Here is a 26,524-nt window from a genome sequence, read left to right on the forward strand (position 1 = left end):
GTGATCCCCTCATACGTCTTTACGATAAATAAGATGGTCACCTGTGTACAGAGAAATTAAGTATATTATGTTCACCAAAGGAATAGCCCCATGCAGTGGCTCCTGCCCAGAACTGCACAGAGTGGTGACACAGAGAAGGCAAAAAGCAGGTGGGACAAGGGGCTGCCCTGCCTGGCACCCTTTCTGACCGTATCTGGTAGGACACCTCAATAATAGTCTTATTAATCAGATAGTCCAGTCCCTGAAGCACCGCAGGACTTCAAACAGGTAAAATCGTAGTAGGAAGTTGAAAGCCTTCTCGAAGTCCAAGCTCAGAGCTACCACCAAGGCCATCCTAAAGGGGTAGCTCATAAGCCTATAGAGGTGTCTCAAATTCAGGGAGGTTCTTTTAAGGGGGTGAAACCATTTTAGTCTGAATGGATCAGTTGGAACAAATTTGGAAGAATGCAGGAGGCCAAGACCTTTCCAAGAGTTTTGTAACTGGAATTAATTATGGCAATTGGATAGCGCTTTTGGGGAAATCTGGCACAACTATTGGGGTTTGCAGGCGGAGGTTACAATGGGGACCCCTTTGTGGGAATCAGACTTATTAAAAACTAAAGAATCTGGAGGGACGGAAGCAATGGGATATGCTGGGACTATCCAAGCCTGGTTATGTCTGGGACACGCACCGGATTCTACACTTTGGGAAATTCCAGAAGCAGTATGAACCCTCAGACAGCTAACAATAACTGCATATAAAAACATGTACTAGCACAATACATATGGACTGACTCAAAAAGATGGCTGGGGAAATGCCCTTGGAATATAGATTACTTGGTACTCCCCTGCACACACAGGCAGTCTCCTAGAAATATAAAATGCTCATATCAAACAGCCTTGAAGTATTGGTGGGAGAGAGTTCTTGGGATCCTACAGGAAGGGGCTTGGGTAGAAGTTTGGCAATACCCACGGGAGGTGGCCATCACAGCAGGAATCCGACTGAACCAGACTTTACTATATGGACAAATTGGTAGAGGACAAATGTTTAAGAAGATGCAGCCAGTCAGAGTCATTGCTTCATATTCTGTGGGGCTGTCCATGGATACAATCTTTCTGGGCACAGGTGGGGACGGTAACTCAAGACGGACAGAGGATAAGGCAGATCTCAAACCCACAGTGGTAATTCTAGCGGTATGGGGAGGAAGCGGAACTTAGCCAAATGCACATTGTTGTTCTGTAATGTAGCACTGAGCACAGCCAAACAAGACATTATAAGACTGTGGGGGGAACCAAGGTCTCAAAGACAGGAAGTAGGTGAGTTTCCTGTAGTAGCATCACCTCCGAGTGAGCCTAAGAATGGTGCTAACGCCATGTTTAAACTTATCTAGTAGCCTGCTGACATTCCTTGACATTATTTTATAGCAGTTGTGAGACCTTATTGTGGACTACTTTGTAACACTCTGAAGTTTTTACCAGCTAGATTTGTCCTGGTCGAGAGCATGTTGGATCGGTTCTCATTAGAATTAAGTTATATATATGCCCTGTACTCTGGCTAACCAGGATTCCTCAAGCTGCTTTTGGGCCAGCTGGCTGCACGGGCCCATCTTCCTTGGATCCTGGGCAAGGATTTTAACGCAGTACATCCCTTGACAGATCCCACCCTCCATTACCTCAGGCAACCACTATTAGTAATGCCAGGTCTTGGGCAAGTTGGATACCTCATTGGACTGTGGTTGACATCTGGCATCAACCTAATCCCAGGTTCATTATTGGTAATATTACCCTCACACAACTTACATAATTGCCTGGACCAATTTTATGTTTGGCGCACATCTGTTCCAAGTCATTCTTATTGGATTACCTTGGTAGGTCTATTTCTGACTACAGCACCTTATTGACTTCCCTATCTGGTGACTAAAGTGGTTAGCTCGTCAGGACCTGCCATTCCAGTGTTCCATTGGGACCTGTATACACAACAATTTTGAAGTTAATGAGGGGTCCACTGAGAGCCCGGTTAACAGAGTCGGATGCCTTGAAGGTAGTCTTCTGGGACCATTGTATTCATGAGATTGCAGAAGTACATAAAACTATAAAACAAGAGTTATCCAAAGCAGAGTCTATCCCTTTAGAAAGGCAGGTTGTCAATGATCCCAATCTGCATGATTCGCTTCATGATGCCTGAATCCGTGAAGCCTCCCTCATAGAGAAACTGCTATGTCTTGACTACTCAGCATACACTGCAGGTTCACATACTGATAGAGATGAAGCTGATATAGGTTATTAACCTGGTTGTCCACCCAATGCACAACCTAGACCCCTTGATTGATTGATTGATGGCCTGCTTGCAGAATATTCTCAACCTGGCTAACAAACTTCAGGAGCTCTACTCGGAGGCCTTTGAAAGGGGTATACTTCCTGCTTCTATGCGGAAGGCAGTTGTAGTCATGCTTCCTTAGCCCGATAGGAACCTTGAGGAGCTAACATCTTACTGCTCCCTCTCCATGTTAAACGTCAACATCAAGATATTGAGTAAAATCCCGGTAGAGAGGCTTCTACCCTACTTATCTGGCCTCATCCATAAGGATCAGTGTGGGTTGATCCAAAGCAGGAATACTACTTATAACTTACAGAGGCTTGCGATGATATGGCACGCTCTTGCTGACACCGGGGATCCTTATTGTTTGGCCCTTTATGACATCAAACAGACTTTGATTCTCTGTCATGGGAATATCTATGGACAGTCCTCTGCAGAGCAGGCATATGAGACACCTTCATATGCTGGGTGCATTTGCTATATACCCACCCCACAGCCAGGGTTCGGGTTGGTGGAGTGATGTCCGCACAGTTCCTGCTGCATCGAGGCACTCAGCAGGGGCATCCTTTGTCACCCCTGCTGTTAACTTTAGCTGTGGAGCTACTGGATTGCCGACTGTGTGGGGCCCTGGGGTGGCTGGGGCATTCGGATCCACGACCACACCCACACAGTCTCACTGTATGCAGACGATGCCCTAATCTATCTGAGACACCCGGAGAATTCGGTCAAAATATTACTGGCGTTTCAGGCTGAATTTGGCGAATTGTCTGGTCTTAAGATCAATAGGGCCAAGGCCAAGCTGTTACTATGGGAGGACTGTCCAGGAGTTCCCTGGCTACCATCCCCCAGACTGATATACCCTGGGTGGTGGATAACATTCGATATTTGGGCATACGAGTAGCTCATGATGTCCACTGCTTCAGGGAACTCAATATGGGAAGGGTTCTAGATAAACTGAAATCACCCATCAAATTCTGGAATTCCCTGCCTTTATCTCTAATGGGTAAAGTGGCACCAGTAAAAATGGTTGTATTATCCCGCTCCCTATATATATATATATATATATTTCAGGGGACACTCCACAACATCAGAACAGATTTCTCTGAACTTGACAAACTGCTTGTTGAACTACTGTGGCATCAGGGAGGAAGAGGCTGAGAACTGCTGTGGCATCAGGGAGAAAGAGGCTGAGCCTTGCAACGCTGCAGCAGACTTGGGGTAAGGGGAGGCTTGAGTTGCCCGATCTGGAGTTGTCCTATCTAGCCACACAGCTACATCATATGGTTCACTGGTTCACAGACACTAAGATCTGGGAAAAATTCTTCCTGACCGGAACATACCGGGTCACTCTCTACCTGAATTACTCATGATGGGTTCCAGTTAGGATACCAGTTGTAATCAGACAGGTCAGTGGGTCCTGGGAACATGCAGATAAGAGGGTGAGGCAATGCACACCCTTTGCTGCAGACCTGCCCTTGTCGATTCTCAAACCTTTACAACAGGTGGCCCAGTCGATGTACTTGGCATGGTCCGTGGCACGCGGGAGCTGCAAAACATTAGAAGATTTATACCCAGGCGGCCAGTTTATAACCCTAACCAATGCTCTGACAACATTTAGATTGGATTCTGGGCAGTTCCTGCAGTACGCTAAGATTTCAGCAACAGCCAGAGCAATTTGGCTCTCCTTTCCAGAGGACCCCACTGCATCCCAAACACTACTGGCCCTGTTAACCCAATGGGGGGGGGCACTTGGTGTCTCGGCTCTACAGAGCCCTGAGGGAGGATCAGTCCCTCAAGCAGCTGCTAGTGCAAACTAAATGGCAGGCAGTACTGGATCAACCACAGTCGCCCAAAGATTGGGTTGCCATCCATGAAGGGGTTCGGACGATCTCCTCCAATGCCTGCTTCAAGCTGGCGCATCATAATGTCACAGACCAGGTGTACTTATCCCCCAAGTTACTACATATTATATATCCCTCAAGGCCCTCCTCTTGCCCAAGGTGTGGCAGAAGGGAGGCGGACTTTCTGCACTTGATGTGGTGCTACCCGGAGATGGTGATGGCAGGTGCGACCTTCTCAGACTTTATGGATACTGTAGAGTGAACTATGCTGAGTTTGTCAGATGTTCCTGAAACAGTGGCAATTCTCCTACATTTTCCCTTCCCTCTTGTGGTTTCTAAACCTTACACCGATGATTCGGGTCATTATAGGATGGTTGAGGGTACATTGGACATAGCCCCTTGGACGCTGTGCAGTGTATACACCCCCTACCTTAGTTAATACCACAGTACATTTGGGTTTTTTAACACCCCATTGTGGATAACAGTAATTTGGGGAGACTTTAATGCTGTGATGCACCAGACCTTAGAAGTTGACTCTCCCTCCAATCGCCCAACCATTAATTCTGCCGTCCTGGGCTGCTTCTTTTGGGAGTGAGTGATGCTTGCTTTGTACGGAACCCAAGCAGTATACATATTGTTTGCCCCTCCCCATGGATATGCCTCCTGTCTTTATTATCTTTTTGTGCCAACAATCTACTAGGGTGCTCTCTGGGTGACCTGCATACTGCCCAGATGTCTTTTGAATAATGCACCAGTGGAAATAATGTTGGATGGCTCCTGGCGAGGCCTCATGGGCTTTTTGCGCTGTAAAGCATGGTGGCTGCAGGACGAGGCTTTTGAACTAAATGCTTGTCTGTCTTCTCCTTGGTCACAATGTGGGAGCCATTCAGGGCTGTCATCCAGGGCACGCCATATCCTTGGTTAGGGGGAAGGAGCAGGAGAGATTGAGATACTTGGCTAGACTTGAGAACTTAATCTCCATTCTGCAATGGTATTCGTCAAGTGAGTGTACAGAATAGGAATGTGAGACACTGTCTCTGCTCTAGTTAAATGTAAGACAGAAATCAATGGATACTGTTAAAACAGCTTGGGTAGTTTCCCAGTACAAAGTATATGAGCTTGGTAATAAGGCAGGGAGGTTAATATATTGGCTTATGAACAGGGATGCTGCAGTTAGATATATTCCCTCAATTCAATCTGATGATAATAGGAGAGTGACTGATTCATTACAGATAACTGCTGCATTCTCCAGTTGCTATCAAAATCTGTACTGTAAATGCCCTCCGTGATTTGAGGAATTACACACGATTACTAGTGACATAGCTACACATTTCCTTTCACCGGCAAATGTGAAATGATGGACTCCTCTCAGACAATAGCCTAGATTCAAGCAGCTATTACTGCTTCCCCCTCCAGGAAAAGTCTGGGCCCAAACAGTGTACCCTTGAGTTTTTCAAAAAGTACTCCTCATTGGTGGTGCCCCATCTTCTAAATGTATAATCTTAATTAGTAGTACAGGTGCCTTTACAAGCGACCATAACTGCTATCTCAAGCCTAGTAATCTCCCACTGGCCAGGGTAGTAGATCTTTCCTCTCCTGTTACCATAGTCGTCACAGATTTCGAAAAGACCTTTGGCACGATTCACTGGCCCTTTTTAATGCAAATACTCTGAAAGGTGAACACAGGCCCCAATTTCTTGGCCTTTGTGGCAGTGCTGTATGCTGCTCCCAGGCCACAGGGAAGTGTCAATAGCATGTTTTCCGATCCCCTTCCTATAGAGCAGGGGTCTTCAAACTGGGGGGCCTCAAGTGACCCCAGGGGAGGCACCATGCTCTGGACAAAAGAAGCATTATACAGATAACAGTGCTTTGTTTTAAGCAGAAACATGTTTCTGCATTTTTAAATAGGTAACAGTACTTAACTGCAATGCTTAAATATGTCTAGACATATTTAAACATTGTCATCTTCATAAAACAATTGTGAAAAATTCTGAGGGGTGGGGCAATGACTTATTGTTCAACTAGGTGGGCGTGCATTTAAAGGTTTGACGACCACTGCTATAGAGCAAGGCATGCAGCATGGATGTCCTGTCTCACTTCTCCTATTTGCCCTAGCAATTGAACCTTTCGCAAAATGAACTATAACCAATGCACTGCTGGTAGCGTTACACTGATATAAAGGGACAGTGGACACAATATCCTGGTAAACTGGCTTTATCTCCAACAACCAGATAGCGTGTGGCCATGCCTGCAACAAATATTACAGGTCTCCGGACTGATGGCTAATTGGCATAAATCCAACCATACAGAAGGTATGTGGTGAGAGACCATTGAGCCCATTTTCAATCCCCCTTTAGAAAGCGGAAGGGCGCTTTCAATACCTAGGTGCAGCAGTGACTTTGTACTAGAGAAGGGCCTGGGTCCTTACTATTGCCCCTGTTCTACAATGCTTTTACAGGGTATGGAGGCATGGTCCTCCTTGCCCATTTCAGTGATGGGGACGGATGTTCTGTACAAAATGCTTCCTTTACTGCGCTTTTTAAATTCCTGTAGACGTATCCCTTTATCCCCCCCACAGACCTTCTTTCCTGCCCTGCAGGCCATGGTCACTATATATATATTTGGACAGGCAAACTCCCAAGGGTCTCAGAATCCAAGTGTACTATGACAATGTGTGAGGGAGGGTTGGGTGTCCCTGACATGTGACTTTAATACGGGGCTGCACAGATCATACCTGAAGAAGAGTGGGCATTTGAGGCCTGAAATGACCCAGCGTTGCACATTGAACTCGACACCCTAGAGAACTGTACATTTACGCTCCTCCCAACATGCTCGCTAAGTCAAATAACTTGGCTTCCCTTGTTGTGCTGGCATGAGGCATTGCGATGTATCAAATGGCTCAGCAATCTGACAAATTGTTATCCCCCTGTGGTGCCGGACACATCTGCGTCATGTTTTGCAACTGGTAGATATTAAATCCTGGGGTCTTATTGGGCTCTTACCTGGGTGATGTGTGTAATGATGACCATTTAAAATCTTATGAACAACTTGCACAAGGCTATGACCTGCACAAATCCCAATTCTTTAGATATATTCAACTTCTCTATGCACTCTCTGCACCCAGGGACGTTCTAAGACCTATTCCAGAGTTTAACCTTTTGAAGGGCAAACTACCTCTGGAACCCCGTGAGTGGCAGGTATCTCCAGGTTGTCTTGGTCCCTTCTCCTTAATTCCCTAGACCCCAAAGGTGAGATGAGGACAGCCTGGGAACAAGACCTGTTTGACCTGGATAAGGAATGGCAGGAGGTGAGGATGGCTGCAGGGGCCCTGGTCATCCCCTCAATTCTTAGAGCAACAAGTTTAATTACCTACACAGAACGTAGTACAGCCCTGATCAGGTGTGGAGGATGGGAAGGCTAACACCCTAACCTGTACACTACGTGGGACTCCCTAGGCTACATTTTATCATGTGGTCTGGGACTGTACACAAATCCAAACCTGTTGGCAATTTATATACCTTTTCTGGGGCAGGATTGAGCACACCCCTAATTTCAGTGATCCTAAGAGAACCCTCTGGGGCATAATGGAGGATTGGTCCTCCTCCAGGGTTCAAAGAATGTTTGTTGCAAGGTTGGAGTTCTTGATTGCCAAGTGTGATACTGTACGCCAATGGAGTCAGGCAGAACTTCCCCCTCTGAGGGAATGGCAGAGCAGCATGGATTACAACCCAGCTGCAGACCAGGTAGTGTATAAGTGGAGAGGTTGCAAGAAGAAATATAAAAAAATCTGGGATTGGTGAACTTCTTGTCATGGTTTGTTGTAACTTTACTTGTGGCATTTTGGATCTACTGGACAATATCTGCACGTTTTCACGACTGAAGAGAGACTCAAACGCTAGGCTGGTCTTTTTATTTCTGTTACTTTTGTCTTATGTGTTTGTACTGTATTGTTATAAACATTTTTTTAAAGTGATGCAAAAACAGAAATGAGTTCTCCTGTGTGCCATGCTATCTCGCTGGACGTTGGTATGAAAACAGCCAGCTTCCTTTTTTCACCTCTTCCCAGACACGCAAAACTGACTGCAATTCAAATGTGAAATGAGAAGGCACTGCAAGGAGCCATATCGATAGCCTGGATGGTCAGGCACACCTAGCTATTCTCTAACCTTGGGCATCCCTACAAAAACTACTCTCTTCATAGTGCCCTCTGGGGGGATTTTAAATTAAATGAAGCAGAGAAATGACATTTCTTCACGTTCCATGTACATCGAGCTATTTTTGTCAGAGAGAAAGTGGTGCAATATAATATCTGAGATCTGTGAAGGGAGACTTTAACGGATTAAACTTTACATACTCCACAAAAACAGTAACATATTTGCAAAGCATGAGAAAAACAATATTTCTGGTTTCCCCAATCAAGCACAGACCTTTCAATGATGCAGTTGTTGGGTCAGAGATTCCCAAGCCAAATGGATTTTTCACTTTTCTCATACGTTTCTCTGATATTTTGGTTGTTGATTCCCGCTCTTCGCAATTCCTTAAAATAACAGGAACATCCAGACCAAACCTAAAAATTCATTAAACAGCATATGTTTACATCTGTGCATCTAATTATGTATTTTCATATGCATATTTATAAGCAGAACTTTTTTTAACATTTACCATCTAAAACAGGGGCTTTTAAATAATGTAATTAAGACGCTTGAGCCTTCTTCCATTTGGGACGCAGAGGTGGCAGATAGTTCCACTTCTGAATGGTTCAATAATAATCAGGGCTGTCCAACATTGGATTGACTGTCGGCTCTATACCACATTTCAGAATAACCACCATGCAAATGTTTCAGATTTCTATTTAATGTTTGTAAATGTATCACATGTAGAAAATGTGAAAATCTCACAAGGACCCACTGCACGCAGACCATCTTCATATGATATGTAGTTGGTTACGGGGGCACCCAACAAGATGCCATTTATACACATAAAAGTACTACAAAACACTTGCTTTCCAGTCGTAATTCTTAAAAACCAAATTCATACTCTCATAGCTCAATGAATAACCCCAACCTATACCCATGTACCCTTATTTGTAAATACCCGCAGTTCATGTATCGTTCCCATATGATGCAGCATGCTGCAGTGAGCTGAACAGGCACAAATGACAAAATGTGGTCAGGAGGACATACGTTTGATACGTGACAAGACAAAATCAGTCTGGCATCACCCCAAGGTGGGTAAATTAAGTGTCATAAATTAGGTAATAGTTACATCTTTTATTTACATCGTTTGGACATAGCATAAGAGCAGGCTATTAGCATTGTGTTCAATAGAAGGTGTTGATCCAGTAGAGATGGCACAGTTTCAGATTTTCATGGCAACCACTGACTAGTTTTGTGAATTGCAATTAGATTCATAGAGCCCAAATCATAATGCATTTTTGAGTGTCTTACTCTTAAAAATTCAGAAGCAATCCACATCAAAGACAGGAGTAATACACTGCTCACAGAAACTGTTTTGTGAATCAGGCAAGTTGTATGTAGATTTATACAATGAGGCATCGTGAAATTCTTGCATGGATACTGCCTCTTGGGTCCACGAAGACTCCCATGCTTTAAACCCTGTAAGATATTAAGAGAATGACATATGTCGTGAGAGAAGGACAGCAATGTCTAAGAGTGTCTGACTCATGATGATGGGTCTTCTTTATTCTCTTGTTCCAGTCGTACTCCCTGCCAGCTGGTTTGAGCAGATTTTGCGACACAAACAATGTTGGAGAAAGGCTGCATAGCACTTCATGGGCAAAAAAGGCACTTAGGTGGTCATTATGAGCCTGCGGTCGCATGACCGCCAGACTCGCGGTGACAGCTCCACTGCCAACAGGCTGGCGGTGGGACCACCATATTAGGACCATGGCGGAGCTGCCACAGTCAGACCACTGGCATTGCCAGGCTGCCGCAAGCCGGCAGCCTGGCTGTCCCAGTGGTTTCTCATCCTCCGGGGCAGCGCTGCTTGCAGTGCCACCCAGGGGATCAGGAGTCCCCATCTGCCAGCCTTTCCATGACGCCACCATGGAAAGGCTGGCGGAATGGGGACTCGGGGGCCCGAATTACGGGCAGTGGAATGCGTGACGGGTGCTGCTGCACCCGCTGCACCGTCACATTGGCGCCAGCTCCATTAGGAGCCGGTGTCCATGTTAAGGCCCTGTTCACCGCAGGGCCGGCGGGGCTCAGGCCACACAGGCGGTCTGAGGATGGGAAGAATTTGGTGGGCAGCCTTCGCCACCCGCCAAACTCTTAATAACCCCCTAAGTCTTGATAATGCATTGAAGGGATAAGGCTTTCAAAAGATGTGAACCTAGCTATCCTGTTGAATACCTTCATTCACCAGTGATCAATGGAATCAACCTACAGTTTTACCTACTCTGTAAAATTGTCCTTCTTCTCCAAACCCACCAATCAGTAAAGCTCATAACAGCCTTGTGATATAAACGTAATATAATTTACACAGGGCTCACAAAGTAACCCATCAAATTGAAAAGGCTTCAAAATCAGGAAGCTACGATGTGCGTTAACTTGCAAAAGCTTGAGAGTTTAAAATCAGATCTGTAAGCTCTCCATGTAAGGCCTAAAGTGACAAAGAGGTAAGTTATCTGCAGAACCTTGCTGCCTACTAGACACTCAATACGATCGTATACTCAGAAACTACACACCTGATTATTCAATATGCTTTCAAACACCTGAAGTTTAGCAGCAGGATCCTGGGAGCCCAGGCCCCATGCTGTGGAAGGTACTGAACTCTGCAGTTCTGGAGAAGCTTTAAAAGTGAACTGTTTCAACTCTCTTCTAATAGAAGTCCTTACAAAAGTGGGGTCATGACTGAAGAATATTGTTTGGGCTCTTCCTCCACAAAGGAACTCTAGCTTTTCCCGTCTTATGATGTGTAAACCATGATGTGTAGCTACAATGCTCTTAAGTGTCCGAAAAAGACACATATAGAGCTTTGCACCCTAATAAATAAATAAAAGGTAACTCAAGCGGCTCATCACAGATTTCCAAGCTGGAGGCATGCACTAAGAAATCTATTTATGCTGACTGACCTCGAGTGAAACGGACATGAATCCTTCCAGGAGCAAACACTCCACAAGTTTCCTAACAAAAAAAAAGCAATAAAAGCTAATCTGTTAGAACGTGGTTGCCTTACAAGGTTTTTGCAGGGATAGGTCTGCCATTATTGAAGAAAAGATCAATAAAGCTGCTAAAGGATTTCTTTCACAGTCTCCTCAACTAAGCTCCAAGGTCAAAATCGGTTAGTACTTTCTTGTCAGTACACAAAACCGGATACCTTAGCAATGAATGATAAGACACCATACATAACCTTCACAGCTTTGTATCACAGTATGTGATTGTTTGGTCCACAAGGTCATAAACTTTCAATCCTCTGCGATTAAAGAATAGCAGTGAATAATGGCACCTTCCAAAACAGTAAGCTTATATCATAACAAGTAATAACCCAAAAATGCTTATGCACAATAAAGGCCAAACCCAACTGACAGTCCACGGAGGCACACGCTCCATCTGTCCTTGTTTAATAAGAACAGTTGACTTTATTTAAACATAAAACCTTGTAAAATATAGTCAAACAAGATGCATGGTGAATAAGAAAAGACTAGAATTCCTTGACCTCCTATGTAGGCGGAGAAAGTTTTATGCCCTGTGGAAGCAATGCACAATGTTAATATCAAAGCCTCAATGGCAGAACCTCTTCCTTTTACCACCATGATGTCCAAACAACCAGTTAAAGGTTCGAGTATACGGGCTACAGGAAAATGTCACTGAGTATGTGGGCAAGACAGTGTTTCATCTTTACATAGCTTAATGGGTACCCTATGTATGTCACAATAAGTCTTTCCTCTCTCCAACTGTTCACAACCATAATCAAGTGTGTTTGTGAGGAGCGTATTTTATTACAAATGCATGCATGGGTGTTCTGGGATTTCTTCTGGCCTCCTGTTACTACTTCTTGCCAATGACCATCCATAATTCCCTCGATCCATTGATGAGGACTTTGTTTTGCATTAGTAATTTTAGTTGGTATTTCATTTTATTCTTACACTCACCACAAGGGAGATTACTACTTGTCCTAAATTACAAACTTATATATCTTTTTTTATACAAGTCCAAGTTGACATACATGTGGTGCACTGTTGCTCATTGGTCATAATCACAGAATCTAAAGCATGCGTTTCTTTAAATATTCACTGTTTCACGCACACAAGATCATACGCTAATTGTAAATCTAACAATATTCCTCGACAGCCTTGAAAATGTCTGTTGGATGGAACATGTATTGGTTGGCTGTTTGGTTCTTATGGATGCTATCGTGTTCTGAGTTGACCAAATCGCTATTCATAAAGAAACCACTGCAGTTCTATATTCTTTTTATATACAATTCATTTATAAAAACGAATCCCTCACAAAAAGCTTAGCTGTGCTCTTATTGCCATGTTTACCTTTGTGAATAATTGATCTCTTAATCGCTCTTGGTACAGCTGCTGCTAGCAGAATCTCTCAATGATAGACACCTATTTAGTAACATTTAGGAGTCGGGATTCATACAGATGAGAGACTTTTATATGCAATTCAATCTTCACCTATTTTCTACATTTTTACATATAGCCATGTGCTGTGGATGTGAACCGCTAGCCATGTTGCTAACATTGAAATAGTTGATTCATACACTTAAGGTTTACATGTTCAAGCCCAGCACTGGAAGCCCAGGCTGCCAAAATTTCTGTGCACATCTTTCCAACTGATCATCCAAGTAGCAGGCCCATCCTTTCAAAACAGGATACAGCAATCACCAGTATATGCAATAAATGGGAAAAGCCATAAAGCATCATTTGAAAAGCCAGAAGCCATTAGTATCAGTGCTTCAAATACTGGGCCATTATTGGCTTGGCTCTTGTGCTTGACATACTTGTAAAGTACAGCCCAGGCTATGCAGATTTACATCCTGAGCACTTTGTGGAAGTGGTCCTAGCTGTGATGCTTTAACTATTGGCCTAATTTTGCCCTTTGTGGTGCTTTATATGTGTGGATGTATTGGCTAGGCTACAATGCTGTACATTCTGGCCCAATGCAGAAATTTGCATGATTATGATGTTGCTTCCCATGCATGGTCATTAAGCATATAAACATGATTATGTCACCTCTAATACGTTGGAAAGGTAAAAAAAAAAAAAAAACTGACATGTCTATGGCACTTTATACCCATGTGCACGAGGCAAACAGCATGACAATGGACAACGTGGACACTGCCTTCCGAGCATTTACAGTAACCTTTAGGTCATTTTTAGGTCTCAGCTATAGGAAAGTGCATACGCTGTCTCGAAGAGACATGCTGTATTCTACTTTGTGGGCTTCACCTCATCCGTAGGCTTCCCATTTGCTGTCTCCATCATCGCTCTCCTATTCTTTCTTCCCATTTGCCCATGGCATGCATTTGTCATGCCCCTTCCTGTGTTTACTCCTCCCCAAGAGCAGGGACCAAGCACTCTATCCCTCCATTATCCCTTGTTTTATTACCGTTTTAGGAACTTCCTTTTTCTTGATTTACAAGCCCTCCTCAGGAGTGCTTGTGTTTTCACTAGCACCAGCACCAGCACCATTTCTGTAAATAAGCCTGTAAATAATGTTATCTTGTTTCCTGTCCCGTCCCCCAATCATTATCTTCTCGCCTGCTGTTCCCCCACCCCTGTGACTGCAACGCCATCCGAACAATGGACACATTGGAAGACTGGATTCAGCCCTTGTTTCTCTCTGTGTTGGTACTTTGTGAGGCCCTCATTTTCTGTCCCCCAAACATGATCTTCCCGCTTGCTCCCCCATACGGCCCCATGACTGCAATGCCGTCCCAACAACAGACGCATCAGAAGACCAGGATTCAACCCTTGTTTCTCTCTGTGTGGCTCTCATTTCCTGTCCCGTTCCCCAATCATTATCTTCACGCTTGCTCCTCCCGCGCCCCCATGACTGTAATGCTGTTGAAACAACAGATGCATCAGAAGAGCAGGATGCAACTTTGTTTCTCTCTGTATTGGTGTACCATTTCTGTAAATAGACCTGTAAATAATGTTACTATCTTGTTACCTGTCCTGTCCCCCAATCATTCTCTTCCCCCTTGCTCCTCCCACGCCCCTGTGATTGCAATGCCGTCTGAAAAACTGATTATTAAAAGACGCACGTAACTAGGTGAGTTGGCAGCCTAGACAGTACATGTGCTGTTGCACCGTGTAATATCACATTTATTTCAGCAACGACATGCCAGTGAGTCATACAGCTCCTTCTTTACACCAAGCAGTGAAACATTTGCTGCACGTTCAAAAACTAGATTAAATGACAGACGCTGTTTTCCAAGGGGCCTGTGAGCTTTCATTTTCCGACTTCAAAGCGAGGCGTAGAAGGGTATGCTAAACACCGATTACTGCACTTTGAATCCCCCTTAGATGGACATAACACTTCATTTTAAAAGTGTAAAGCAATCTGAAAAAACATCCAGAAATTGTGACTCTTTCTTGGAAAAGCACCGCAAGAGCGTGTGGTCATTTATTATTGAGATTTGTAGAGTGCCACTTGAGGTCCGCTTCAAGGAGCCATTCTTAGACCCTTGTAAGTTCTTGCAAAACTGATAATTGCTTAATTGGCTGGAACAAGAATTAACCATTTAGGTAACATTGCCACTCATGTTGTGGATGTGTTTCCAAGGGAGGAGCTCATGAGTGGGGATGCTCGCAATGGACTGCTGGGTGCAGGGGCAATTGGCTTTAACATCAAAAAGCAGGTCGAGGCTAATCCCTTTTAATGATTTGCTGTTCGCAGGAGGTGACAACATGCGCTGGGACAGACACGGGTAATCGTAAGCAAACATTTTTGGTGGCTAAAAGACATTGACAAAGCAATAGTTCTCACATCACCGAGACCGACTGGCTTTGCCAATGCTTGGTCTTAGTGGTGCCAGATTCATTAAAAAAAATGTTCTTGTCATCTGCTGTGCGTTCAAAGATAGAGGTCAAATTCTAGGTTATATCTTCTTACAATTTGCTGCTTGTTTTATCCTGGGGATGTAGTCGGAGAAAGGAAAGTAAACACCAAAGTTAGAAGATTCTGTAAAGTGAACTGTGACAACAGCGCTGGGGTAAAGGGCTTGTGAAATGAAAGGCTGTGGGGTTTGTTTTTTTCTAAAACAACATTTACAATAGTTTGTAAATGAACTGTAAAATCATTTCACAATACATTAGCAGTAAGGAAACCACATTGTTTTGTAATTCTGGCGTGATGAAAACAAGGTCTTTAATTGAATCAAAACAAATCGGAACACTTCACTTAGATATGTGCAAATGATAGATATTTGTGGAAACCCGATTTTTATATATGCTGCCTTTAAATTACTGTGCGCTGCCACACCATGCTTTAGTAATATATTTATTAAACGTGAAAGCATTTAAACATGAGCTAAGAAACATTCCTGCACCTGCCCTGATGACAATGCAATTAGTGAACTAATAGGTTAGAGGTCACTTATACCGTTTATGTGTTCTAATTATACATGGCACAAGATTTAAGTCTATTAAAATAGTCAATCAAAAGAGTGTTTTCCATGGCAGGCATGCTGACCTCACACATTTGAATGTGCTCTCATATGTACTAATGAGATAAAAAGGCAGCTTGGCAAAATAAAACATTTGCCTAGGTTCACACAATTTGAGACCAGTCTGTGGGTCACAATCAATACACTAAGGATGAATAGATTATTCAAGTCACTAGACCTGTAGGTCTGGCAACATTTTTATGATTAGCAACATTAAAAGCTACTGACTTGACACAGACATCGTCCGCAGCTCAATGAACAACCATGGCATATTAGTGTAGTGGTGTTTTAGCATGACTGGTAGCCTATTGGGCAGAACCCATAATAGCTGTGTAGCACCCTTATAAAAGTGGTCACATACTTCAGTATTTTAGAAACACTGGTGTAATGTTTCCATACATTGGATATTTGAAGTCCCCCCTCAAAAGAGGATTGCGCTGTTTCTTGTACGCACTACTTTGCTTGCAGCACAAATATATGCCTAATTGTGCATTCTAAGCTTTTTTTTTTTAATTGGGCACACAATGTCCTTATGGAAACATAATTTTCTGTATTGGTGAAATATGTCTGCTTGGTTTCGTCGAAGCTCTTGAAATACTGAAGCACTGCATTACTTGTGTAGGAAGTCCTCCTTTTCCGTGTGGTTACCCCCAGATTGTTCAGAATCTTCTGGGGCCCATTTTTACTGGACTTACAAATCTGTGCACTTTACTCCTGCTAAACAAGAGTAAAGTGTCTGTATTCCCCTTTAAATATGTTACAATTAGCCTAAACCTGATTGGTGCAATTGACTTTTCTATGAAGCCACAGTATATGGTGCGGAAATAAGTCCCTGCAAGGAAAGTTAAATGCCACCTGTGAACTGCTGCATCTATTGTGACATCCTCTACAATGGCAGTGAAAACATGGCCTCTGGCCTACCCTGTGTAGCCTGAAAGCCACAGCTTGAACTTTGCTGCACAGACTTTTCAAAATCATTATTTTGACACGTAGGAAAACCTGACTGAAAAATGAAATGCCACTCCTCAGCACACCTTGCTGCGCGGAAGATAAGATGCATAACATTTAAGAGTGGAATATGTGTGACATCAGAAATTGCACATTTACCCTGTGAGTTGGCCCAGAACAACATTGTCGCTGGTCAGGCAGTAACTGGCACATTGGAAAAGTCAAGGCATAGATTGTCCACTTTAATCTTTAACTGTTGACCTGTACCAGCTACAGACTCCATTAAGGGTGTTTATAATAAAACAAATCTAATTTAATAGTAAAGTTGAAGGATTGTTCTTATATTGCAAATGTAAGGATTAGAAAACTACCTTTACCCTGCCTGAAGGTGCTAGGGGCTAATTTACATGAGCCTATCGCCAACTCCCCAGACAGTACTTGTTCTGAATTAAGTGTGAAAACTGCTCCCAGAGCACGGACAATGGCCAGATTTTGGGGAGATGTTTCTTACCCTTACATAAAGTCTAGTTAGAGTACATACAGGAAATTAATTTACTTCAAAGGGATCTGCTTTGTTACAAGCAAACATCAAGTGACACCTGGGACGGCCCCTGCCTTTGTCCCCCATAGTCAGGTTGGTATCAGTGGTATTAAAGTTAGATCCAGAACCGGTTCCGAGTGACCATAGAGGAAGGGCTACTCAATACCATAGCCACACCTTTGGGTGAGCACCCAGGCTTTGCTCAAGGGGGGGAAGGGTTTCCATGGCTTGGATTTTGAGACTGATGGGCACTGTGGGATTGTTTGCAGTAGGGCCAAGAGGAACTCCTAAAAAATGGGTAAGGTTACCCCGAGGACTTTTACCTTGTTAGTTAGGGAAGTATCCAGGCGTCAGCCCCATCCACTAGCTGATGCCAGCCATAAATGTGGCACACCAAGGCACACTTATTAGAACATTTACTGGACCTATGGAAAATCAGAAGAGGAGAGGACCCCTGTATGACTGTATCTAGTCTCTCTTGTGCCAAGCCCGAAGAAGTGAACTCCAGGGTACAGTCAGCTAACAAACATCCTGTGTCGCTACAGCTGCAAGAGGCCCTTTCCCTGGAGTACACTGCTGACCGGTGGGAGCTGGACATGGACAGGACTTTGCTTTTGTCCTTTAGTTGACGCCATTAGAGTTGCTAAGTACCCTTTCCTGAGGTCTTTGGAGCCTTAGAAGTGTACTTCTATTGTTGTTTGGAGACCAGAAGAAAGTTTGGAAACCTTAGAAAATGTTTCCTCCTGACCTCCAAAGCCCAGCCGGATCTGTGAAAAAAAGCATTCAGCTTTGTCCCACTCAAGGTTCCCAACACCTCTGAAAAACAACCCCCATTCTGCACAGGGACTTCGAAAATGTACAGCAAGAAATCTCCAAAGCTCCAGAAGGACCATCCTGCTTCAGGTATCAGCCTTCATTCCTCTGTGGCAGCTATAATTTCAGTGGCGACCCACCTGGGATGGATGTTTCTTCTCAAAAAGTAACAAAAGACTTTTCTTCATTTGCACTTACAATAATCTTCAAAGCTTTTTTTTTTAAATACTGACAAACTCCCTTGCTGAAGTGGGACTACGAAACGTTTTTCAAACTATTTGATTTCCAGACTTTTCACCACGGCCAGTCTTGGTGTATGCTTGGTGTTTTGACTTTAGTACTGTTTTGGTACTGCAAAAATACTTTACACATTGTTCTGTCTGCTCTATGTCATAGCTACCAGAAGGTTGAACTCGGGCTAATTTAGTGACCTTGATGGTTAACCCTTTTAAGGGGTGTTTTTATTCCTTGAGGTGGGCAGTCACCCACCCCAAATAATAATCCACTTTCTTATATCTTGCATTTCAGAGCTGCCTGTGAAATCCATGGTTTTTAATTTGTGTATTTAGAAAATTGTGCATTATATAAAGTGCATTATATTTTCTCTGCTGTTTTTCCAAAATGTTAATGGGAGGAGATTATTTTCCCCATTCTTCGCCTGGAGAAGGTCAGTCATTCAGTATGTTTGCCTGGTAAAATTTAGGGCTGGTTTTAAAAACCAATTCCAGACTGCTTTGAGTTTCCATTCAGGCACTAAGTACATTACATCAAAGTAATACACTGAGTGACATTTATTACAAGTATTAATTTCTAAACATGCACTTAGAAACACTTACAAACTCCTTCACACAATCACAACGATGCCATTAGTTAATAAGGAAACAAGTGAGTTTGTTGTGTCCAATGTATAAACACAAATTATTATCATTATGCAGAGTTAAATTATTGTCTAATAAACCATACACCTGAGGTTTTTGTACAGAGTAACATGGACTGAAATATTCTGTGATCAAGACAAATGAGGCCTAGTGAAGTAAAATGATTTGCCTGGGATCACACAGTCTGGTAAAGCAGGGAAGCTTGGTTGTGAACTCAGGTTTTCTGGTCAGACATTGTTCAATTCAGTCATTGGCTGGGTATCTCATTTCCTCTTCCTTTTAACATTGAAGACAAAGCTTGGATTTGTTTCTGGAAATAAGGGCCTGATTTAGATCTTGGCGGAGCACTTACTCTGTCACAAACAGTGAAAGATATCACGTCCACCTAAATCTAAATACAACTGTTTTCTATGGTGTTTAGATTTCGGCGAATAGCATATCCGTCACCGTTGCAAAGAAGTAACCCCTCGGTCAACATCTACATCAGGCCATAAATTAGTAAGTGTTCAGAAAATCAGACATTAAATTAACTTGACAAAAGAAATAATTCCAAAGAACAAAAAAAAAAAGCCTGGGAAAGCAAAAGATTATTTTTATTTTGAAATAATCCCCAACTTCAAATCCCCCAAAACAGGCCGATTTAAAATGTGGCTCAGTGCTTTACATCAGCAAAACAATGACGTGTCTGAAACCCCACAGAGCCAGCTTTTTTGTAACAAGCATTCAGAGGGATGCTTTGAAGTACTGCTTTGCGACAGGCTAGACCAGACCACACGTTTGTATTTATTTAGATTCCCACAACAAGTTAAAGCAGTAAAACACCTATACTGTTGGGGCAGCCTGAGTATGGGGCTGTAGAGCAATGTGATTGCGTAGCATAAGCACAACCTGACAAACTAGCATTTTTCAGCAAACAAGAGCTTTCTATATATTTTGCATCTGCTCCATGCCTTGGTTTTCTGTTTGAGCGCCCGACTTCCACCTACCCCAGAAGGAGGACCCTTTGTAATATGCGCTACTGGTAGGCCTCCTGCGCAGTGAGAAAAATGCAACTCTGATCAAGACAAGTGTCATTTCTGCCTTCTCACAAACACATGGGTAATTGCTCAAACCTCTTTGGCATATTTTATTAAAATACTGTTCTTAGACGTACAAAATTAACCATGAGATGTCTGCACTAGAATATTTCCATACGCAGGAGTGCTGCCCGGGCACAAACACTATTCTGCAATCCTGTGGTACAAGGACAACGCTTATGACTACCTAGGGTGTATTAGTGGCAGCTGGGACCCTTGTGCTCATTTGCTCCTTAAAATTTCCAAAGAGACCATATTAGAATATGGACGTAGGCACGCACATGACACTGAGTACAAACTTTAGCAAATTTACAACCGTTCAAGTCCTTTCCTAGACCATGAAGTTGCAGAAAAGGGGCACACTTCTGACACTGATCTCATTGCATGGACAAAAAAAACGTTATGCTGTACGTGATTACGTGTCACTCGAGGGATCGCATATAAGGCATATTATATGTAACATAAACACAGCGAATCCAGGAAAAGTCATACGTAAGACGGAAAACATGCAAGCTATGAATATGGAATTCACAACAGGCTATGCCCATACTCTTTTGTGGTTGAATTTGTAAAACATATTATTCATTCAAATTAATACGACGAAAGACCCAATTAATGACGTAAAATAATAAGCAAACAATAATAAATAGCGTATGTATGGAAATAAAAGGTGGCTGACACTAAGAAAATAGCCGACACTCAGACTGGCAGACGACACAGAGCTTCCATATATCAGAATCTCAAAACTAAGAACAGGTATTCATAAACTTAAAATCTATACATGTAGTGCTGGAGATTTGGGGAGAGGGAATCCGGTAGCAGTTCATGAAGACCTGGATCGAGGCCTGCGTCAGCAAACTGATATAATGGTGCTACAGTGTAATTTGCCAACACATTCAGTGATGCATGTACTTTTTCTGCTTTTCGTTTAGAGCAGCAACCTGTACTGGTGAGGGAGGTTTCCTATTGTCCGTTTCAGCCACGTCCAACACTAAGGCCTCACTTAACGGCCATCACCATCCCTTTCCTTCAAAGCACATCCTGACAGGTGTGGGTAGCTGGTGCTTAACACCCTAATGCCAAAGCCATTGAAAAAACAAAGACATTTGTCAATTTACTGGGGCTTAAAAGCTAAACTGTGATTTCGGAGCAGGTTTTTGAGTTTTCCAATCGATCTATTGAAGGTATGTGTACACTGTAAAATCAAATATTATTATTATATATATATATATATATCAAAAACGAAGTTGTCCTCATGTGAAAGCGCACTCCCAAGAGGACAACTTCGTTTTTGATATATATATATATATATATATATATATATATATGAGTAATTAAGCTAATAATTTAAATAACGATTACTATTAAGTCTTTATTACCCAAAGAACTATTTTAGGCAACCACAGATTAAAGAAACATTAAGAAAAACACAGTAATTGTATACACGTAAGCCTTCTGGTTACTGGTTAGTAAGTCATTGAGCTATATTACAAGCAATACAACTTGTGACCTGAGGGTTCCATGAAGATATCTACGCAAAACCAGTAATCCACTGAACTGTCTACATATGAAAAATGTATGGCCCTGGACTGTTGCACTTTGGACTTTGCACATTGACCCTTTCTGCTATTTCAGGATGAGTGAAATTGACCCTTTGTGCTATTTTAGGATAGTATGAGTGAAACTCGTGACTAGACTACACACAGATGTATCAGCTAAGTACATTACCCACAAGACATATCCATTTTACTATTATTATAACCTGAACATTGCTGAGTATGCAAAGATCTCTGCAGCTGATGCCTCAACCCCGTAACATAGTTTAAAATGAAGCCCGTTTGTGACCAACTTAGCAAACCAGAACAGACTTGCTGGCAAATCCTTTGGGTCCGAGTTTAAAAATATATGTACAAGTAGATTGTTAAACTCCGAACCCCGACACCCAACTCCTCGTAACCCTATCCACATTCTGGTACCACCCCTTTACCCCTTAGTTTATAGGATGCCGTAGTAATGTTTTGTTTTTATTTTGTGTCCAGCACGATTTGCCTTGCCTTTCCCTGCAGGAGAAGCCCAATGTGAAGAGCGCCTATATATATCTTCCCCGCTTACCATCCGAGTACCAGGCCGGTCGTCACGATAAAGCATACCGCAATCACCGTTATATAGAAGAGCGGGGAATATTCGTAGAGCATCACTAAAAAGACAGCAGCCATTAGTACCGGCAGGGTTTTTGTCAACAGGCTAAGCTCGGTATGTCACCTCGGAAACTACGCGGGACTGCAAAAATATCCGCCATCTTACAGTACCTGGGCTACACACAGTTGGACTCGATCAATGTAGAGCACTGAAAGCCAACAATAAAAATTAACACCAAAGGTTAGAAATAAATCAATGGAATAGATTAACTATAACATAAGAATAAAACGCCAATATTACAAATTTAGTTCATCCTATGTAAGAAAAACAATTAACGATGCTTAGCCTGTATTTCATTTAACTCAGCTATTGCAATCAGCATCAAACATATACTTTTGGATTTGTTCTAATTTACTGCATTTTAAAAACAAATGAAATAAGGTGACAACCTTCACTATATCAGTGAAAGAAGAACTTTAGAAGGCTGTTGTGTTCCTGGCGTAAAAATATGTCCTTTTAGACGTTACGTACGCCAGCACTTTTGACATTTCCGGGTAGGTATTGTTGTCATTCGCTCTGCCCTGATTCCTTAGGCAATTGGGACTTAATACTTCAGCGCGAGTGACGTCTCCGTACAGCACACAGAGTAACCATCAGCGACGATCAATAGTTTATACATCTGTGCGCATGCGTATTATAAACACTAACACTGATCCTTATGCGCAGGCGCCCTAGATCAGAGGATGAAGCGTGTAATGATTGTTCCCAGCATGCTCTGCGCCCCTGTCATCTCCTTTCTGCACTTTGCATGATGGCGTTTACATTTGCGGCCTTTTGTTATATGCTGGCTCTGCTCTTAACGGCGGCTCTCATCTTTTTCGCAATTTGGCATGTAAGTATGTATTTGTTTGGCATGAAAGTTCAAGTCGACAGAGGGTGTGGCTCCAGCCCGCTCCACTCTCTTTGCGTGGATGTGGTACGGCGGCTCTCATCTTTTTCGCAATTTGGCATGTAAGTATGTATTTGTTTGGCATGAAAGTTCAAGGCTCCAGCCCGCTCCACTCTCTTTGCGTGGATGTGGTGGTGACTGTGGCTGCAGAGCGAGCTACTGCCCGTTGTAGAACGGGATCGCACATCTGCACTACCAAAATCCACATCACCACATATTCCAGTCTTAATCTTTTTTTCATATACAGAGAAGGGTTTTTGTCAATTCCAAAGTTGCCAGAGAAGTAAAAAAAAAAAACGTGTCGCTGTGAAAAATGCACGTTGATTTTGTTGCATATGTGTTTTGCTTTTAAGCTCGTTGATTTAGACACAAATGTCTGTGCTTTAAAATAAATCCAAGGATTTGCGTGAAAAGGTTTTATTAGGACTCAGTGCGAAAGTTAATCCTGTCTTCACCCCGTGCCTCTGACAACGGCTCCAACAGCAAAGACACCCAACTTTATTCTGTATGCATTTCTTTTTGCAGTTTTATAGCGGAAACCTGGTCGAAGACATTAGAGCTTTTTTTGCTCACCGGATTACATTATACAATGTCAATTTTTTTTTTTTTTAACACGTGGGGGTGAAGTAATTTGCCTAATATCACATGATGCTTAGACCTGACCCTGTTTCCCTGGAAGTTGCTGCTTTATTAATGATAATCGCCCTCATTAAAATCAAAATGCCTCCATTAATGTAGGTAGTATTACTAGTTTTTTCCAGTCCTGCATTACCTTTGGAAATATTATTTTTTCATCGTTTACTCTGTTGCTGGGATCTACAACCATTTATGTATAAAGAGCTACCTTTGTCCAATAAAAATCACCCCGATCTGCGGGCACAAATTCTCAGTGTTACAACAGTGACCATTTCAGTCAAGATTCCTATCATCAAGCCGAATTGAAAAAAAAAAAGTGAATACATTAGCTTATCGGTTCTGAAAATAGGCACATTTTACTTTTAGAATATATCCTTTTCAATTTTGGAAACTTCCCCAATTCAACCAAACACAAGCTTTGCTTTTACTAGATTGTGCAAATATTGGTTCTGCGATCATTAGTGCCCAATCATATGACGATAAAGACCTACCTTGCTAACTGTCCTTTATTAGGTTCTCAAGTCATTGTCTGCCCACCATGTGACTGATAGTGTATCTCTTCATTTTACCTTTAAGAGATAAGTGATTCTTCTTTCTTTGTGATTCTTCCAAACTACTAATGTTTGAAAGAAGAGACTTCTTGGTCTATGGAACACTTCCTGTTTATACTGGAAAATAGTCGATTGTTATGTCTTACAGCATACAAACTCCCAACAGAGGTAACTATTTTTAAAATAATGTTCATAATTGTAATTCTTATCGACACGGACCGACCACTTCCTCGAGAACATCCTCCTAGATCAGTGGTCTTCAAACTTTCAAATGCTGCGCCCCCCCAGTTGAAAAATAAAAATCATTGGGCCCCCCCTCAGTATTTTTCACAATTATTTTAGAAAGATGGCAATGTTTAAATAGGTCTAAAGCTATTTAAAAATTGCAGTTAAGTACTGTTACCTTTTTAAAACCGCAATAACATGCTTCTGCTTAAAACAAAGGCATGTTATCTGTATAATATTTCTTTTGGACAGAGTTTGGTGCCCCCCCTGGGATCACTTGAGGCCCCCCAAGGGGGGCCCGCCCCCCAGTTTGAAGACCTCTGTCCTAGATTGAGCAGCAAAGTTCTGTTATTGGGTTTTTGTAAAGAACTTTATTGTATTCCAAGGTCGTCTCAAAGTTTGGCAGGGGAACAGGAAGGAATGGAATCGGGAGGTAGAATGGAGGGGAGAGGCTAGAGGGAATGAGGCAGGAGCCTTTCCCTCAAACTTGACTTTTCTTATTGGTCACAAATATAGTGAGTTGTAGGTAGCTGGCCTTAGGCAGGTGGAGCTATGGGGAGGGGGAGAGAGGCAGCAGGAGATAAGTGAGTACGCAGGAAAGTGGGAGACGGGGTGGAGCTCTGTGAGCTTGGGCTTTTGGCATCACCAATTTGTGTGTGTGTTTTTTGAGACATATCACCTACAACAAACATTGGCGAAACCAGTAGGTCTGATGTGGGCTGCAAGCCTTTTGGCTTTGCTGGTGCTTGTTTTCTTTTTGTTATGCGTTTCTGTAAAAAAATATTTTGAAGAGCTGTGAGGCCCTCACCAATATAAAATAATTGGTGGAACGCAAAAATATTTTTTCGCCTCATAAAGCATACTTTTCCTCTGGTACTGAAGGGAATTATTTTGTGTGGATATGCTCTGTAAAAAAAAAAAATGCTGTCTCTCCTTGTGTGTTCAAGTTTATTTAATGAATTGGTACTCCGTAGAGGTCCACATTATAAACATGGTGCTTTAGTAAAACAAGCGCAGGAGACTGTGCCTGTTTTTATTATTTGTAAATTTCAATGCAAATTTACAGCAGCACCACAATTTTGCAGGATTTTTTTTAAAGTGCCTTTATGCTCTGTTGAGGGGGGGAGGGGGGTGGCGGGGGGTCCCTCTGGGACTCCAGCACCAGAGCTAATGGGCCCCTTGTCTTTTTTTTTTTTTTGGTTATACTCGGCTGAAGCTTAGTCCCAAGGTGGCTGCCAACACTTCCTGGTTTGAAGTGTTGGCAGCCAATCACAGCTCTGCCTTTCCCCACACAAGCTCGTTATTATTCGCAGTCGTCGTGGCCAGAGATATACGAATATGGATTACCTTTTAGTTTCTCAAAAACTACAGAACAGATTTACATGAAATGAGCAAAAGCGTAATCTGCTTACTGAAAACTAGTTTTCTGCCAAATGTAGTGTATTTCCATCCTGTGGTTCGCAGGTGTAGTTATATTCAAAGCTTCTATGGGAATTAACATGGGAGCCCCAATTTCTTGGCCCCCGCTTGACGGATCACCCTGAAACTTTCCGTGCGTAACAAGAATCACCAGCACACTTTTTTTGGGAAATTTTGTTAAGATTAATCAAACAGCACCAAAGATAAAAGGAAGCAAAAAAATCACCTTTTCTATGGAAACACGTTCCTAACTATAACTACCTACTGGCAACCGCCTGTAGGTACTATATGATTCTAGTAAATGCCAAAAGTCTTAACTAATACCAGACCTAAAAACCCACATTTTGCAGGTAAAAGCCTGCAAAGGCATTGTACGTAAGCATCTTTATTTGTTTGATGGCATGTACACCGTGGACTCACATTGTCAATACTTTACAATTTGTCCTGCCTATAAATATTTTGCATTGTATTGTTACTTTGCAATGCTAGGTTTTCCCCCTGTATCCTCCATGTATACCAAATGTGAACTCCAGCTCATGTCAGCCTCCTTGTTGGACAAATAAAACAGG

At 42.6% G+C, this 26,524-nt stretch overlaps 2 protein-coding genes across 4 annotated transcripts in view; one reads left to right on the top strand and one right to left on the bottom strand.

The window, feature by feature from the left end:
* CGRRF1 (cell growth regulator with ring finger domain 1) overlaps positions 1-22,802 on the bottom strand; it is a 107,729-nt gene extending 84,927 nt beyond the window's left edge. Inside the window, exons 1-2 of one of the 3 annotated variants that reach the window (XM_069208544.1) lie at positions 22,707-22,802; positions 8,565-8,704 (exon numbers count right to left, since the gene is read on the bottom strand). In XM_069208544.1, coding sequence (XP_069064645.1) covers positions 8,565-8,704; positions 22,707-22,723 — 157 coding nt within the window. In that variant the 5' untranslated portion in view covers positions 22,724-22,802. Of the gene's footprint in view, positions 1-8,564; positions 8,705-9,584; positions 9,721-22,148; positions 22,290-22,706 lie in introns of those variants that run through there. The other 2 variants (XM_069208543.1, XM_069208545.1) reach the window with 2 other exon arrangements.
* A 107-nt stretch (positions 22,803-22,909) lies between these two features.
* Positions 22,910-26,524, top strand: part of CNIH1 (cornichon family member 1) — an 83,570-nt gene continuing 79,955 nt past the window's right edge. Inside the window, exon 1 of the mRNA XM_069208546.1 lies at positions 22,910-23,067. Within this exon, the coding sequence (XP_069064647.1) occupies positions 22,984-23,067 (84 nt within the window). The 5' untranslated portion in view covers positions 22,910-22,983. The remainder of the gene's footprint in view (positions 23,068-26,524) is intronic.

This window comes from Pleurodeles waltl, chromosome 9 (genome assembly GCF_031143425.1).
Source record: "Pleurodeles waltl isolate 20211129_DDA chromosome 9, aPleWal1.hap1.20221129, whole genome shotgun sequence".
In the NCBI taxonomy this organism is placed as follows: Eukaryota; Metazoa; Chordata; class Amphibia; order Caudata; family Salamandridae; genus Pleurodeles; species Pleurodeles waltl.